General features: G+C 42.6%; 1 protein-coding gene across 1 annotated transcript in view; it reads right to left on the minus strand.

The window, feature by feature from the left end:
- Positions 1-747: 747 nt before the first annotated feature.
- TAPT1 (transmembrane anterior posterior transformation 1) overlaps positions 748-18,799 on the minus strand; it is a 59,989-nt gene continuing 41,937 nt past the window's right edge. Inside the window, exons 5-14 of the mRNA XM_070372732.1 lie at positions 17,956-18,091; positions 16,051-16,148; positions 15,797-15,866; positions 12,085-12,165; positions 10,652-10,761; positions 9,188-9,247; positions 8,587-8,655; positions 5,520-5,596; positions 3,459-3,619; positions 748-1,447 (exon numbers count right to left, since the gene is read on the minus strand). Coding sequence (XP_070228833.1) covers positions 1,230-1,447; positions 3,459-3,619; positions 5,520-5,596; positions 8,587-8,655; positions 9,188-9,247; positions 10,652-10,761; positions 12,085-12,165; positions 15,797-15,866; positions 16,051-16,148; positions 17,956-18,091 — 1,080 coding nt within the window. The 3' untranslated portion in view covers positions 748-1,229. The remainder of the gene's footprint in view (positions 1,448-3,458; positions 3,620-5,519; positions 5,597-8,586; positions 8,656-9,187; positions 9,248-10,651; positions 10,762-12,084; positions 12,166-15,796; positions 15,867-16,050; positions 16,149-17,955; positions 18,092-18,799) is intronic.

Consider the following 18,799-nt stretch of genomic DNA (forward strand, 5'->3'; position numbering starts at 1 on the left):
GATGTGGGCCATAGACTGGTAATTAAACAGCAATGGAATCTTGATCTCAAACAAAACCAAGAAGCACCGTTTGGCTGCTCCCCACACAAGCCCCTGTCCACACCGAGACGGCCACCCGCACACCCCAAACGCCTCCTTTCCTTTTCCCACACAGCCTGCCCACCTCCAGAGCACAGATCCGGGCCAGGTGTGGGCACACAGACAGAGAGACAGACGGGCAGACCAGTTCTTTCTAGGAGCCCGAGCAAGATGATGCCCCACCCACACAAGGCTGACTTTAAAACTGGGACTTGAAAAACCCAGTTAAGTGGATACCTTTGAATTTTGTCCTCTGATGGTTCCTCAGCCTGTTTAACACCAAACCTTTTTAACGGTAACAACTTAAGAAGCAATCAATTTGAAAGGGAAACCAGTTAACTCTACCTGAAAATGAATACTGCTCTGCTTTTCTCAGTATAAAAGTGCCTTTCTGTCGGGGAATTCCTATTTTATCCACTGCAACTACACAATACACAGCTCATGTTTGGCTGTGAAGAGTAAAGCTGAAAAATTAGGAAACATTTTCTGTGATGCAAACCTTCATTCATTCATATTTTTTAAATAAACTGGCTTAAGGGTTTGTTTTTCTTTCCCTCTATAAAATGCTACTGTCCATCATGTCTCATTTAAGGTAGCTTTTTATTCTGATTAATTCAGATACATCTTCGAAGAGTATTCTGGTGGTAAGAACATTTATCTTAAGTTTAATTTATTATCTTTTTTTTTTTTAATGCTTTGGCAGATGAAGTTTGAAAACTGTGGGAACAGAATGAGGCTGGAAATGGAGCATCGTGTGAGAACTCCACCGTCTCCAGTGCATCCCGACGCCAAGGAAGACTCGAGGTGGAATCCCACCCTCTGGAAGCACAGAGTGACGGAGCGGAGGAGAGGGTGGTGGGGTCGCTCCCGCGGGCCCCAAGGTGACTCTGCGGCTCCTCCAAGCAGGAGGGACCCTTCCTGAGCCATCCATCTGTCCAAGGGCTCGAGGCTGGAGGTCACTGCTGGCTGCCTTGTGTGACCTGACTTTCAGCCAGACCACGTGACCAGAAGAAGGACACTAAGATTTGCTTTCCGTCAATAAGTTAAGTTCTTAAATAAATATTTAAGTGCCGTCTTCAGCATCTGTCCGTCCAGGGGGCACCACCTCTGGGGCCCCGGGACTGCGTCTTTGGCACCCGGAGCTCCGGAATTCAGTCAATTCGATTTCCACAAATTGTGAACCTGTCTACCTCTAACAGATCTTTCTTTGAGGACCTGTGTTTCAGTTCCGAGTTCTCCTGTGTTATGTCCTTCTCGTCGCCATCCGGGGTGGTCAGAAGCTGATCAGAGCTGCTCGTCACAAGCAGCGGGATCGCATTTTCTTTCTGATGAGTGGGCTGGCTGGTGACTGAGGCAGACAGGGTTTCTTCTGCGGAAAAACAGATCCGTTCAATCAGAAAAGGGTGTCCCGCCAGCCTACCATAACCACAAGCTTTCCGATACAGTGGGACTGAAAAAAAGGGTCGACTGTCCGTGCTTTCGGATAAAGCAAATCATAGCCTAATATTAACAGCATGCTGTATAAACCCTATAGCTTACAGTGAAACTCAAGAGGCTATACTATTTCCGTTTTCTCATCCAAGATTGTATATGACAGTGTAATGTGGACTATGGCCCACAAATAGCACTGTTAGCGGACGTGGGGAAAATCAGAACTCCTGTGTCGCAGCATCTTCCTACACAAGCAGGCCCTAAGAAGACTGCTGCGGACCTGAAACACTGACTCCCACCCAGGACAGCAGGGCTGAGCAGACTCGAGACCACTCCGCCTCTCGTGTGTGGTCACGGTAGTTAGAGTCGGCATTTTACCTCTAGGAAGTTCAGATCGGAGATTAAAAACACACCAATGAACAAAACCCCAAACGGCCATGGGGATCCAGAGTCTGGGGGCCTGGACCCACCCATCTCTGAATCGTACATGCAGCCCTTACCTGAGCAGCGTCATCGGGCTAAGAGTGACACCCCACAAATGGTGCCTGGGTAAGACGGAGGACTGGACGGGCGCGGACACACACAGGGCCACGATGGAGAAAGGGGCACGGCGCCGCGCTTGGCACCCCTCCGCCCTGTCGCAGCCCCACCTGCGGGCTCACTCCTGCCCCTTCATGGGCACACGCCGCGCTCGGGCACTGACCCGTGTCTCTGCTCTGCCGCCTCACTGTGGGCCCCCGCAGGTCCCCTTCCTGACGAGCTCCACCCGCACACCAGGTCCTACTCCTTCTCGAACTTTGGGATTCAGTTCAGGCCTCACCAGCTCCAGGAAGGACGCCCTCCTCCCGTCCCCTCTATAACCCCACTGCTCTCCGATCTGGATCAGCCTCTCTTGCTGTCTCCTCTGTCAGTCTGTGAGGTCCCAAAGCTTGATTTATTTACCTCTGTAGCTCCAGTGTCTCATATACCGCCTGGCACAGGCACGGAAGAGTAAATCGTTTAAACTAAAAGTCATCTGAATAAATACTCATGTGGACGTGGAACTGCTGTCCACTGACAACAATTAAGCCCCAGTCATTCTTGCAAATCTTCCAGGCCAGAAATCCTGGGACCATCCTTAAGTGCTCTCTCCAGGGCATGACCTCGCCAGCAAGCCCTGTGCTCCTGGTGATGCACCTGGAATCTGTTCTCCCGCCATTCCCACGGTGACCTGTGCGCCGAGCTGGGCGTTTCCCCGCTGGCCTCCACTCCTGGGCTCACCTTCCTGAGTCTATTTCCCACAGAGACTGAGAGTGACCCTGTATCCCGGCCCCCCTCTCTCCAACGGCCCCTTCCCACGCGGCAGAAGCCGAGGCGCTCACGAGAGCCACAGGAGCCCTGGGCAGCCTCTTGCCACCCCACTCCCCCACCCAGTCCCTCTCCCCCGGGGTTGGGGCCCTCGGCACCCCCTCGTCCCTCTCCCCTGGGGTCAGGGCTCTCAGACCCCCCAGTCCCTCTCCCCTGGGGTCAGGGCCCTCTGGCCTCCTTGGCTGTTGCTGCCCCTGCCTGAAGCCTCTGCATGTGCAGCCTGCACCCCAGCCCCTCACAGCTGGGAAGCCCCACCCAACATGTCCTCCTGCAAGCCTGCTTCTCTCTCCCCGACGACACGGTGCGTATCCACCTGCTCTCCCCGACCGTCTTGTCTGCAGCCCAGCTATCCCTGGGCCCGCAAGGTACCAGGTGCCCAACGACCACCTACTGAACAAGGGACAAACAGAAAAGGCTCGGAGCTCTTCCCCAGGGGCGCCTGCGATGAGATCTCAGCATAAACGCTAGAAATCCACAGCTGAGCAAAGCAAAATCTGGTCTTTAAAGTGCTGCTCAACGGTGATTTTTTATCATGGAGAGTTCAGACAACTGGTTCTTTAGGTAATGATTCACAGAGGTGATAAACAGAGAGCCAAACCCACCTTGGGAGGATTTACACTTGTTTTGTGATTTACTGGACGGTTTGCCGGGAGCGCTGGCCGGGGGAGGGTTAAACAACTTATCTTCCATTTTGGCCTCCTTCACGTACTGGCAGGATTTCCCCAGCAGGACAATGCTGTTCAGGACTTTCAGGGAGATCAACCTAAAACCAGGAAGAAACCACCACGTGCTGCATGGGGCCCAGCCACCCCCAGCTCGGCTGGTGAGAAAGGGAGATGAAGGGATGGAGGACCACCTGGGGGCCACAGGACCAGTTCCTCATGCAAACCCTGAGTTTCTGGAGGCTTCTTTACCCCAGGGAAGCATTTTTGAAAAAACTCCTTGGTTTCATTATAAGAACAAATTATACTTAGAAGTCTTACCTGGTGCTAAATTGTCTAACATGTACTGTCTTACTACAAAACAAAGACATTTAGCAAACGCAGATGGAAACCAACAACAAAACTTAGAGCACCCCACTGCAGTGCAGACCACACGACATCTGGAGTACGAACCTGCAGTCATCTGTGCTCTGAACAGATATCTATTTGTACCTCTCACTCTCCAGAAACCGGGTGTCCTTAAGAAGGTGGTGGGGGATTGGCGCTTACAGCCGGAGCAGAGACTCTGGGGGCTGAGCGTGTGGGTTCAAGTCCTGACTCCACTGCTCAGGACTGTGTGGATCTCAGTGAATTTCCTAACGAGTTAATCCATAAAGGGGTGATTTCAGTAAGACACTTGGAATGCTGCTGCTGCTGCTGAGTCGCTTCAGTCGTGTCCGACTCTGCGACCCCACAGACATCAGCCCACCAGGCTCCCCCGTCCCTGGGATTCTCCAGGCAAGAACACTGGAGTGGGGTGCCACTGCCTTCTCTGCAGAACAGTGCTGGGCACACAGAAATGCCAACCAGTTCTGCTGTATGACCACCACTGCTGTAAATGACAATACATCCGGAACATTCTCCCGACCCACCGGTGCTCCTCAGTGAGCTGACCGTGATGGGATCACAAAACTTCACTGTGCTGGCCATCATATAACAGAGCCCCCCAAAGCCTTCAATTTTGGATTACTTAGGTTACTTCTAACATGCTGCTTCTATTATTACAGAAGTGGGATTTCTGGGCCAAAAGGTACATAATATTTTTAGGCATTTGAAATAAATTTGGTAAAAATTCTGAAAAAACAAAAACAGAAAACTCTTCACATTGATATGTGTGTGTGTGTGTGTGTGTGTGTGTGTGCGCGCGCGCACGTGTGCTCAGTGGTATCTGACTCTTCGTGATCCCATGGACTGTAGCTTCTCTGTCCATGGGATTTCCCAGGCGAGAATACTAGAGTGGGTTGCCATTTCCTTCTTCAGGGGATCTTCCCAACCCAGGGATTGAACCCATTATTATCTCATGTATTACAGGCAGATTCTTTACTGTCTGACAAGGGCTAGAGTGTGCTTAATAATTAGTGTGGCAAACATAGTTGAAAAAAACATTTTTTAAAACACAGAACAACATTTGATTGTAATGGCAAATTTTATCATAAAAGAAAACATGGGTGAAACTTAAGCCTTAAATAAGGAGGACTATAAGTAAGTGATTTCATTAAAAGATTAAAATACAATCTAAAGTGCCATCAATACTTCTGCCAGATAGCATATTTAATTTAGCCAGAATTTAACTGAGTCACAAATACATCTGGGGACACACGCTGTCAAGGGAGATCCCAGGACAGCTGTGACCTGGTTGCTGTTAACTTCTACCACATTGTGCATTTATGTGTGTGTGTGTGTGTGTGTGTGTGAAGTCACTTCAGTCGTGTCCGACTCTGTGCGACCCTAAGGACTGTGGCCTGCCAGGTTCCTCTGTCCATGGGATTCTCCAGGCAAGAATACTGCAGTGGCCCATGCCCTCCTCCAGGGGAATCTTCCCGACTCAGGGATCAAACCCGCATCACTTTACGTCTCCCGAACTGGCAGGCAGGTTCTTTACCACCAGCGCCACCTGGGAAGCCCTTTGCAGTTACACTTTACTGTATAGCCAAAAACGTATTAAAGAACAGTTCATCTTACCCCAAATAGAAGAGGATGACGCAGGCATAAGACAGGATTCCTTGCACCTTAACTGAACTCGTCACCACTCTGATGAGCTAGCCAGAAACAAACCGAAACAACGAATCACATAAACAAAACACAACAGAGTTATCGGATAATATTTAAAAGAAGGTTTCTCCACGCCGACTTTAACACTCTGGGCACCTTCCTGTGGCCTCTGTCTAAACCCAAGAAAGCAGTTCTAGGACGTGTCGATTCACATCAGAACCTGGCTGCTTGTGGAACCTTTTATGGTAGATTTAGATTCTTTGGGCAAATCTAAAATGCCCGCTAATGCCAAATTCAACGGCTGACTCTGAAGTCAGACACTGTACCCAGCTCGTGACTATCATGTTTGCCTGTACTTAACAGAGATGCAAATTAGTTAAGTTTAAAAATAAAAACTGTTGTGGAACACATAGACGGACTCATCTTGCTGCACGCGCCCGCACGGGGCTGGAAGCGCTTGGCGGCGTCTCCCTCTTCCCGTCCTTTGTTCTCTGACTCCCTAAGAGCCCCGAGGACTTGCTGAGCGAGAGAGAAAGGGGAACCCTCCGGAGGCGTGTACTGTTTAACAAAACTAAATACTATCACGAAACTAATTACTTAAAGGCCAGAAAATTTCTCTTTTGGAGAGTTACGGCTGCTAAGTTGCTTCAGTCGTGTCTGACTCTTTGCACGCTATGGACTGTTGCCTGCTGGGCTCCTCTGTCCATGGGATTCTCCAGGCAAGAATACTGGAGTGGGCTGCCATGCCCTCCTCCAGGGGATCTTATATTTTCTTACTTATCTCACAAAAACATAAGAGTAACAGCACTATCTCTGGACATTTGCTGAATAAATCTGATGGGATCTGTCACTGAAAAGCATTTACACATGTTATAGGTTCAGCTTAATGTACCCATATATTAGGGTACGTGGGGACTGCTACGTGAAAACAGAAAATCAGGGGAAATAACCAACCTTATCCAGTAACGTCATCCTCAAGTGGAAGAGTCTCCATTAAATAAATAACACAAGAACATTTCAAATGATATTTTTAAAATGCTTTTAATAAAAGAGCAACTGGGAGGAGCTAGACAGAATGAACTGTCACATGTATTTAATAAAACGTCTGTCTCAGTCTCTAACGGGGAAATGACCTGCCATCAAACATTTGTGACAGAAAGTAATATGGTTCTAGAATTTTGTTCAGAAATATGAAAAGCAAATGGAGCTTTCAATGACTTCGTTTTTACCCAGTATATTATTAGGTAACTTTAAGATACGTATGTCCCAAGTCTAATTTCCCTGAGACCTTAATATGATCTACTTTTCTTGGATATGAACTCATTCTAGGACTCAAAGTAATATTTACAAGGAAACACTGCTACTCTTGGCCTTAATGCAGGAATTGGCTGGGTTACTGAGGCCTCAGTTTATTCCTCAGGGGCCCTAGATTTCTGCCAAAGCTCTGCTGTCACTCTGGTGCTCAGTGAGAAAAACAGTGCAGAAGAAAATCTCCCGGGTCTGCACGTAGCTCCATAATCTCCTTTGAAACTACAGGAGATTTCCCAGAAGTGTTCTGCTAATCAAGTATTAACTAAACTTAAATCTTCTAATATAACAACCATAAAGACTCACTTAAAAAATAAAGATTGATGAAAAATCTAAAGATATTAATTTTAAAAATTCATACTAATTATGATCAGAACTTTTTGGTAAATAAGTTACTAGACAAATTACTATTTGGCAAAGCAGGGCCACATTTTAATCCAGCCACTTAACTAATCCTTAAAAAAAAAAAGCAGCCTACGTTTATTCTCACACTGTATGTATCCTTTTTCCAGTTGCAGAAAACATAGGAAAAATCTTAAATTCTATTTTATCAATCTCTTAAACCATTAACAAATAATTTCACTCTTCAGAATTTTCTGTTTTTCCAAAATTCTAGGTGTTCCTTTCACTAAGCAAAAGAAAGCCATATTTGTACATAATAAAAACAAGGTACTAACACAACTGAAAACATTTAGAAGTGTTTATCTGGGGAGTCCTGCTGAAGTTTAAATAACATTAAATCTATTAATCATTCATCCTCTAAAAAAAAGTTAGGCAAGCTGGTAAAAAATACAGTTAGTATGACCAAAACGTCTTTATACATCTCTTCATTTCCATGAGACTTTGCGTCTTTGGAAAACTTCAGATGTCCTTCAGTGAAAAGACAGCTGCATTTGTTTTGATGTGAGAAGTTAGCCAAAAAGGAATGCAACAAAATATAAGTGCAGCCAGCAAAATCTTCATAATTAACATTATTAGAGCCCTAATTAAATATTACAGTAACTATTTGCAAGGCTGTTCTGAGCAATTCATTAAAATATCAGAAGTTGATGACTAATATTTTTAATCGAGTTTCAGTGCCATTATTTAAAAATATATATGATATTTCCTGTGTATAACAGCAGAAAATTCCCTTGTAAAAACTTTGGAAAAAAATTTAAGAAGTAGTACTTATAATGAATACAGAATACTTTTTCATTTGAGCATACTGTATTTATTTAATCTATTTCATCTGTTGCCAAATTTTTACTACTATAAATGCTACTGCAGTGCATAACCTTTCCTATAAATCACCATTTGACTTTCATGACTGTTTTCTTAGGAGAAATTCCTAGAACTGGAATTACTTCATCAAAGCATAATACTGGTCACAGGGCTCTTTAGAAATCTTGGATCAACTTATACTTCCACCAATATGTGTTACAGTGGCCACTCAACGCCTATCACTAGGTATTTCCATTCAAAAAGAAAAATCACTGCCAAATGAATAAGCAAAAATGAATATTCTCATTGTTAGGAAAGCTATCATGTAAAATATGCCTTAACATCTTTTATCCATTAAATGGCTCAAAATCCAAAAGGGAAATATTATAATTTAAAACAAAATTTCCTTCTAAGTCATGGACCTTTAATTTTACTATCAAGTCATTTTAGAACAAACTGACTGATAATCCATTTATTTATATTCTTTAATGACGGTCATCTCATCATAAAAAGCGTATGGACTTACTAAAACAGCCAGTGGGAGCGGAATGAACCCCATTCTCCGGGCCACGGAGTCACTATAGTCAGTATACGCCTGGACAGAGAGAAGAGAAAGGGATTTACGGGATTTAATAAGCAGTTAAAAAGCAGAATTCATCAGAAAAATCAGGTACAGGAATGCTGTCTGTGCTCACATGTAATGTTTCTTATTGTTATCTTAATTAAAATAATAAATGTTTCAAACTTAAAAAAAAAAAGTACAATTCACTCATCACCAGCAAATATTCTCAACAGGTGAGACTGTGAGTAAGAAGAGACCCTAGTACCTATACTGAAATTTAGTAAAACAATGAAGTGATCTAAATGTTCATAAGAAGTTTAAAATACAAAGTTGCATAACTGTTACAATGCTGTAGAAATCGTACCCTATGTAATAAGTATTAGCATTATTTTTATTATTTTGTAAACATTTAGTGTCAAGAACAGAAATAAGGTAGTTTACCTAGCTTTCCTGTAATTAATATCCCATGCTACATTAAACTATTGTTCAAAAAATTAATTATTAATTAATTAAACCATTGTTCACTTCAGATTATGCCTTTTATATATATATATATAATGCTTACATTTTTCTGTCGACTGCTAACAAGGTCAAAAGCAAGGCTGGCTCTATATTCACTGTAAACCTAAAGACAAGAATGAGGTATTAAGTAATACAGTGCAAATACAGAACATGGAAAGATTTACTTTGTAGATAAAATGTTCAATATCTAGCCAGGAAGGAGGTGCTAATAACCAAGTGACCTCTGGGTAGTTTTTCCCTATTTGTTCACCTACAATAAGAGTGAAAAAGAGCCTCAATTCCCCTTGATAGGTTCAAGGCCTTTTAAAGGTTTCCTTTAAAGAAGGATAAATATTTAATGATTATGGTTGTTCAGAGTTTAGACTTTTAGGAAGAGTGGCTATTTTAAGTAGTGCAAGGCACGGAAAATAATTCTGAAAATTTAAATTAAATGAACAGTTTTAAAAATTATTACTGTACGTCTAATGATAATGATGCCTTCTTAGAAGAGTGAATGCTAAGTATGATATTAAGCTGAGCTGGAGAACACAGTAGTCCTGAAAGCACTTGTAAACTGTCATTTCCACTACAAAACACTAAATATTTGAATCAAGGCTATTAGTTTTGACTTGCGCTGCTGAGAAAATGTCCCATGAAAAGGAAGCCAAGAGAGTAAAGGGTGAAATTGTCGTATCCGGCCTTTGCCAGAAACTGCGTGATCATCTTTTATTCAAGGATATTAAAACATTCAGAAATGCCATAATCCCATCATCGATTGTAGCAGCTGCACTGCATTGCATTTTAAGTCTTTGCCTTTTAAAATATGACAATAAGCATGCACAACCCAAACCAAATTGAGATATTGGTGAATTACCATTCATTTTGGGCCTGGGGGAGGAATGAGCATTGCTCTTGAAAACTCGACTGGTGGGATGGCTCAGCGAGTAGGCCTCATTTTGTTTACATCAAGCCTACAGCCACATTTCTATTTTTGGAAACGCTACAAAATGCCTGGCTGTAACAAAGCAAATTGCTCAAAGTTCCAACAAATGTTTTCAGTAGAAAAATATACGGTGTTTGTCTTCTAGGACTTACCAAAAACCTATTAATAATCACAACAGAAAAGAAAATCAACTTTAAAATATAAAATACTAAACAATCTAGTCAAAGATAGAAGTTTTGGTATCTAATGTTTTAAATAGGAACAATGTGACTTTTAAAAGTTTAACAAGACAGGTTATGATGGTATTAACTGTTTATAATGGTTTTAGTGACACCCTGATTTCAACTACTGATCAGTCTATACCTCTATCCAAAAGTACAGAAGCAGAACTATTTAATATTGAAAAAATGTACTTTTGGCAGCAAAATCATTTTTAGAAATTTAAAATTATAATTCTAACTTTAAAAATGTAGTTCTTTTCTACCGTATTCATAAATTCAGTAAATTTAACTTGCTATCCTACAACCTTATGATACTTAATCAGAAGTCAACACCAAACATTGAATTGCCTATTAAAATACATACATCTGCCGTGATGTCATTGAACTTTGTGATAAAAGCATGTTTTACAATATCCACAGCAATTTCTGATGCGACCACCATACAGACATCTGGAAATAACACCCAGAGATGATCTATAAAGTAGGGGAGAAGAGAGACGATTACATCTCGTAATTTGAACAGAATCCTAACATCCTATCACAGGCTACCAGAAGAAAGTGCACTCTCCATGGGGCAAAACTAGAGCATTTCCAACAAGTGATAATGGAGAGAGAAGCGGCATAGAATTAATTATCAGGAAGAGTCCTATCTTTTCAGGATGAAGGCTAAGTCATTCAACAAGTGCTTACTCCGTGCTGGGTACAGAGGAAGCCTTGAGGCGGGTGCCGGGGTTAGCGGAGCCCGGCTTCTCCCTGAAGCCAGGAGAGCCACAGGACGATGTGGGATGGTGAGTGAGGAAGCTCCGTCTAAGCCTCTGGTGCTGCCTCGGTGTGACAGTGGGTAACCAGGAGGACAAGGTGCTAAAGTCAACTGAACTGTTTTTCTCTCTTTCATCACTAAGATTCAACGATACTGATCCATCCTTTATTTCACCGTCATACAGAGGTAACCTGCCAAATTTGCTCATCTTTACCATGTTTATTAAAACGTGAACCCAGTACCAAGTGCCTGATTAACAAATGCAGACATCAGGATAACCTGCTTAGGCCTTGAAGGAGGATATACGAGGGCACAGAGCAGGAAGATCAGAAATGCTGGCAGGGACCAGCGGCAATCCCGGCCTGGGGCAGCTGGCTGCGGGTGGAGGGCGCAGGGCTGGGGCTCTGCCTGCTGACCGGGAAGGAGGTCTCTGCCTGTCTCACGTGGTGCTGAGCTTTAGCCAGGGCACCTCGACCTCTTTCGACACTTAGCTCCGCCACTGACTGGCTACCTGATGCTGGAAATGGTCTATTAACAAGTTCCAGTTTCCTCGTCTGCGAGAGAGAAAAATGTCTATGCTGCAATGCTCAGCAGGGCCACTGGGTGCGTGGCTCCAGCGATGCTGCACGGCCCGTGGGAACTGTGCGCGCTTAGCCGTGTCTGACTCTGCGACCCCACGGACTGTGGCCCGCCAGGCTCCTCTGTCCATGGGATTCTCCAGGCAAGAACAATGGAGTGGGCTGCCATTTCCTACTCCGGGATCTTCCCCACCCAGGAATTGAACCTGTGTCTCCTGCATTGGCAGGCAGGTTCTTTATCACTGGTTCCATGCTGGGCCAAAGACTACTGCGGGGGGTCTAGCTCCTACCACCCCATAGAGAGCACAGTCAACCCATCCTACATATGAAGAGTGGACCAGCTAAAGCCTTCTGGAGTTTCCTGCACTTTCCTGCGTACTCATTTTATTCCATGGAAGAGAATGATTTTTCACTCAAGAGTAAAATTGAAAGGCACCATAATTGTAAAGACTTCCTTACCTGGATTCCAAGAAAACTGCTCCATGTTTCTCAGACATACTATTAGCAAAAGCACATAATTTGTGAATCGTTCCTTAATATCTGAAAAAAAGTTTAACATAAAAATAGTAGAGTGTATATAAATAATAATATTATAGTATGTATCCAAAATAATTTTCTTTTGAGTCAGAGTATGATGAAATTATATTACAGTGTTAATGTCTGTGAAATAAAAATTTTATTTATAGGGTGGTGCTATACTGGCAAGCCATTTACTTCTTTCACCAATATAATCCTACAGAAATGCCAGTTCTCTACAAACTTCAAAAAATGTTCAAACCATCAGTCTAGTCAGACATAGTCAAATTCCTCCAGTGGTCTTTGGGGACATAAGGAAACTGTTTTTATTTTACAAAAGAAGAAAAAAATAGAAACAGAGAGTAAAATACAAGACTTTGGGTAACATAAAACCCCTGCTTCCCAGACTGCTTCCGATCTGGTAAATATTTCAGGTCTGGAACACAAGAACCAACCGGATGACTCCTTTAGCTAGCTAACAAAGCCAACAGCATTACTAAAGGAACTTAGGGGAATAAGATAAGCCAAAAATTAGGTTTCATGATGATATTCACATTAATTACTAAGTATTCTGAGCTTAGTCTGAATGAATTTAATAAAAGCAAAGAACTAAATTCCTGCTAAGGGCTAGTTAATACAGTTCACTTTTTAAGCTGTTATCTTCTTATCAGCATCTAAGATACTATGTAATCAGGAAATGGAATGAAATAAATCTGTCTGACTTGGGGTGAACTCTTACGTTAATTAAAAAGTGAAACTTCTACCAAAATGGGAATGTTTTCTTTTAATCGTTATTAAGGAACTTAAAAACACTGGTGATGAATGCTTTAAAAGTATTTTTGATATTCAAATTATTAATCTTCTTTTTCTAAGTTACCACTAACAGGGATATGCTTTAATATATTTACAATCACATTTTAAATGTGAAGTACTATTTTATTTCCCACAGTTATTCAAATGAATGCAGGTACACAGGCTTATGTTAAGAGACTTAAACAGAATCACCCTGAGCTGGAACCTTACTTCACACCAATGTAATGCCTGCAGGATCTTTCTGAATGTACAGTTCACAATGTCAGTGGGTTAAAAACCATATAAAACTCTTCATTTTAAGAACCCAAGTCAGAAAGGCCTAGATTCCATACTCAGCTGGGGCTTACACTGACATGAAGTGGAAGAAAGGACCAAAAGTTAAAAAGTTGGGTTTTATTAACTAAACTCTATTTCATGTGTCCTCGGACAAGTCCCCGAAAGAAAAATGCAGTCAGGCAATAAAATGAAAGGGATAAAGTTGCTCTAAAGTTTCCAAACCAGGTTTTTAACATTAAACTTGCGCAAGGTACTGAATTTGATCCCACCTACGTGGCATCTCTCTAGGAGAGATTTTTCTTTTTCTTGTGTGGGAATGGGCTTTACGGCTACCTTAGGTAAAGTTACTTTCTTGTAAAACTTGAAGCGAGATAGAAGGCGGCACAAGGCAGACCACATTGCACTGTAATATGAGCTATTCTACCTCTAACGAAAGGCAGGGCTTCTCATGGTGATTACCAACCATTTTAAGCTATGATATACTCTTGAATCCCTTCTAAACTCACATGCACTGCTTGATCAATATGCCATTGTTTTCAGAGCTTTCTTAAAACTGAAATACTAAATTCCTAATCTTTCTAAGCTAAGACGTTATAATTCTGGGGACTTGTTTCTAAAAGAAAGGAAAGGGGACATTAATTATCTCAACATATTGGAGAATCCCAGGGATGGCGGAGCCTGGTGGGCTGCCATCTACAGGGTCGCACAGAGTCGGACACGACTGAAGCGACTTTGCAGCAGCAGTAGCAGCAGCATTGGTGATAAGGTTGAAAATTGTTCACAATCTCCTCCACACAATAAAGATTAAAAACTGTTAAAATGTTAAAAAGACTTGCATGCCTAGTTTACAGCTCTACAAAGAGTGCCTATTCAAATCAGGCTATTAAGTAATAAGGCTAAAAACAGCGTGATTTCTGCTACAAGTGAAAAGTCTTATAGTTGCCTCCATAGAAGAAGAAATCCTATCTCAGCTTCCCTCCTGTCTCTCCCCTTCCTCTTCCATTTCAAATTCACAGAGCTTGGCAGCACATGTTTGAAAGAGCATCACTGCACAGAAAGACACAAGCTCATACTGCCTCTCATAGCTTTGAAGTCGAAGGTTTTATCCCTGCTCCACAGAACGGCCGAAAGTTTCTCGTGAGTTCTTTTTATTCCCTGCCTATCAAATCTCCTGTAATTCCAAACGTTCCTCTGCTTCAATATAATCATGTGCCATTACTTTCCTTGCCTAACACAGAGGCAAAATTACACACATGCAAAGTTTTAAATGTAGAATTTGATGGGTTCTGATGAACGCATAAGCTCTGCCAGCACTCCCATAACTAAAACACGAACAGTTCCATCATTGCAGTAAGTTCCTGCACACCCCCTCCTAGCCAATCCCCACCCCCATAGGCAATCACTGTTTGATTTCCATTATCATAAATTATGATCACAAACCTCATAAATATGAAATCACACAGCATGTACTTATTTATGTCTGGCCTCTTTTCACTCGGCATAAAGCTTTTGCGACTCCTCTATACAGTCGAAAACACCGCGGTTCTACCTGCTGAGCAGTGTTCGCAGTGCAGATACACTGGCATTTACGTATCTGCTTTCCTCTGAACAGCAGGGTCTGGGTGGTTTCTAAGTTGGGGCTGTGAATAAGGTTGCCATAACCATTCTCGCACAAGTCCTCTCGTGAAACCATGTTCCTGCTGCTGGGCGACAGGGCAGGTGACTGTGCGGGGCTGGAGGAAGCCCCCTAAGGGGTCCCGGGGAGGCTGCAGCCTCTCGCGCTGGCCCTCAGCGCAGCCGCTGGACCGGACATTCCGGTGGGCGCCTGGTGGTCTCTCCTTGGCCTTTTCACCCCCATTTGCCACCTCGGTGCAGATGGCAACGTGGTGAACGAGATAAACGACATCTTCACAAGAACAGCCTTGACTCTGCAGACTCCTATCCAGGGATCCGTGGGCCACACCTTGAGAACCAAGACACTGCTGTTCTGATTGCGAAAACTACGTTAAGACGATGTTTCTGGGATAAATTTTGTGCGCTCACACTCTGTAGAATTAGGAAGGAGGCAGTAAGTCTAACTGAGAAAGCTGAGACCTAAGAGCCCATCTGAGGCTTTTCATCATAATTCTTCTCTCAGTGGCTAAGTGGGTGACCTTGAGCGAGTCAGATCATTTTCTCTGTATTTCAGTTTACACATCTGTAAAATGGAGTAATACCAGCAGCTTCCAAGAAATTTCTGAGTTAGGAAGATAAGATACTAACTAACTACGGGCATCTGTATAGCACCTTGTGCTATAGTATGGTAAAGTGTGGCACCATACTCCACCATCGTATGAAAGTATGGTAAAGTACTATGCAAATGTCTGTAATTATTGATTATATTAAACATCCTCAAGATCACGACAACCAAAATACAGAAAACATGGTAAAGATGTTGAGAGAGTTAAGAGAAAACACAGCTTTAAGTCAGAGGAACAGTGGCCTGTTGGAAACGTGACATTAAGAGTTTCAAAATGAATTACGCAGTAACTGCTTAAAGCTTCAAGCAGAAGCTGATTGTACATACCGCTATTTGACATTTGAAAAAGATTGTTCTTTTCGAACTTCTTGAAAACACTTCCTTTAATTTCGACAAACTGAAAGAGAAAACACAAAAGTCATCTTTATTATTACCACAGTTTAAAAAAGTGACATGCTATATACTAAACTTCCCAGAGAATAAATAACAATTAAGGAAAAAAACCATTTTCTCCCATCTAGAATACTGCTGTTAAAGTACCCATACAACCTCAAAAGTGTAAAGTAAAACCTCATACTTACGTTATTAGACATCATGATAGTCAGCAGGGACTTGTTGTGAGAGTTAAAAGCCACGTTGAGGGTGGTTGCTTGAACCATTATAAGGATGGCGTGCAAAACTGGCAGTTAAGTGATGTCAAGGGAAAAACTGAATTCTGGTTCCAGTTTATATTTACAGTAATGTTAGTAAAATCTCAGAAGTTTAAAATGGGGAAAAATACGACTATGCTTTCTAAATCATGCCCTACATAAGTAGTTATCTTTGCAATTTCCCTAGTTGATACAAATTTGATGGGAGAAGAAACCTATGAAACAAACTACAGAACAAACAAAAGCAGAAACGACCCAGCCACTTAGACGGCGAGCTCTGGAGGACAGCCGTCTTGTTCTTTCTGGAGCTCTGGCATTTGGCACGATGCCTGGGCAACGGGATCTCAGAAAAGTTTATTACATAATGGAGTACATTATGGTAAATCCTGAAAGAAGAGACTTAGATATATACATTCTAAAACAGAAAAGAACATAAAGTGAGAGTCAGTCTGGAACTGGTTTCCTTTCTGGAACTGGTTTCCTCTCTGGTTTTCATCAGGGGATGGGGAATGCAGGAGTCAGAAATGTCTGGTAATTAAGATTCTTCTTCAGATGCCAGTTCTGAAGACATTCATGAGCTGCAGAATTATATCGCCTGTGGAAGAGTTTAAATTCCATGGAAGAGCTTAAATGAGAACTGTAACTTTTTACTCCACTGTGTCTGAAACAATCTTTCACTCACCACAGACATTCTCCCCATACAGTCCCTTAACTTTCCGGATGTTAACCCAGTTCTTTTAAGCCTTGCTCTTTCAAAGACAGGACAAAACAAAAACCAGGCGACACATTCCTTTGAACCCGTCCTGCTCCCATATGAAACGAGTGTGAGTGTGCACATGCATGTAAACACACAGGCATGCATAGTACACACACGTGTGCACACTGTGTTACATAGTAAAACACTTATTCTCCAAAAGAAAAGCTTTTCGATGGAGGTGAGGGAGGGGGAAAGAAAACCTCTAGAATTCCTCCCCAGCTAATTTCAAATTTTACTTCTAGATGAACTGTATACATTTTATTTTTCATTTATTTTTTATTGAAGAACTGCATACATTCTCAGCTGAAGGTTATAACAAAGAATTCATAGGTTTAAAGGCAGCTTTATAAAATTCTAATGTAAGTATGAAAAAGCTATATAGATCTATATAAATTTGAAGTATGTATAAATATAACTACCCCTTTATTCTAAAATCCTTCCTTATAACCAGTTTCTAGCAGTTTCAAGGGGCATGCACACATGAGACTCTTTAATTTAGAGTTGACCCCTGAGCAACATGGGTGTGAACTGCATGGGTCCACTTACACACATGTGATTTTCAATAGTAAAATACTACAGTGTTAAATGGTCTGTTGTTGGCCGAACCCTCGGATACAGAGACTGGTTATAACTGGTACCCGGACTGCTGCTGCTGCCATTTGGTTGCTAAGTCATGTCTGACTCTTTGCAACCCTATGGACTGTAGCCCGCCAGGCTCCTCTGTCCATGGGATTTCCCAGGTAAGAGTACTGGAGTGGGGTGCCATTTCCGTCTCCAGGGGATCTTCCTGACACAGGGATCAGACCTGCATTTTCTTTGTCTCCTGCGCTGGTGGGTGGATTCTTTACCATTGAGCACCCAGAGAAGCCCCATACTTGGATTAGTCCCTGTGTTGTTCAAGGACTAACAGACTATTATAATCAATTTCTCAAAATAAAGTAGACATTTCACGTTAATCTTTAGGATACACACACACGCACATACACACACACACACACGCACACACACCCCTCTCTGAGAAACAGCTAAGTGAACAGGATGATGTAAAATGTGCGTCTCCGAGCAGCCTGAAAGGATACAGACATAGAGGACCGCCATGAAGAAATGGGGGGCCACCCCGATGTGGGCCCTCCTCCGCTCCTTGGGCTCCGTCGCTGTCCAGTACAGAGCGTCTAATATATCTTGCCCAAATGAGGAAAACAGGCGGTCTGCTACCTAAAGAGAAAAAGTAAGGGAACGCGTTTCTTACTATGCCATCTGTACATCTTATTAAAATTCAGAGGCTACACGAACACCGGAGGGGATGAGCTCCAGAAGAGACAGGATCTTTGTTTACTTAATCGTTCACATTTCCTTATTCTCTGACACAAGCGGAGCGCCCAAGGGCTGTACTAACTGAACTAGAATTTGTCTAACTAGCCATGTGCATAACTAGGAAAATCTTAGTCATAAAAATAAAACGGAGAGGACACATCAAAATCATAGTTCTTCTGGTTTTAACTCTTTGAATTTAAATTCAGGACTCAAACTTTTAAGGACAAATATATGATTTGACCCATTCTCCTCATACCTAATATTGGTAACAATAGCTGTGATTTGTTTGAAGTTTATCATATAAGAATACAATAAGCAAATTTATTCCTGGAAGACATTTTCAAGTACTGATCTCCATGAATATAGTACAATAAAGAGAAGCACATAAAAAAGAAAAAAAGGAGGGCTATCATTCAGGATTCAGTTGGAATGTCACATTCTGAGACAGGACGTTCCTGGCCTATCCAACCTTTGGCTCCTGCGGTCTCTAAAGCATCACCCTGTTCCTCTTCATCATGGTATTTATCACTGCCTCTCTCCCACCTGTGGAATATTAGCCAGGGGACTAGGCTTGTCCACCTGGGGCTCTTTGGGAGCTCAGCATCCAGG

Source organism: Bos mutus, chromosome 6 (assembly GCF_027580195.1).
Source record: "Bos mutus isolate GX-2022 chromosome 6, NWIPB_WYAK_1.1, whole genome shotgun sequence".
NCBI lineage: Eukaryota > Metazoa > Chordata > Mammalia > Artiodactyla > Bovidae > Bos > Bos mutus.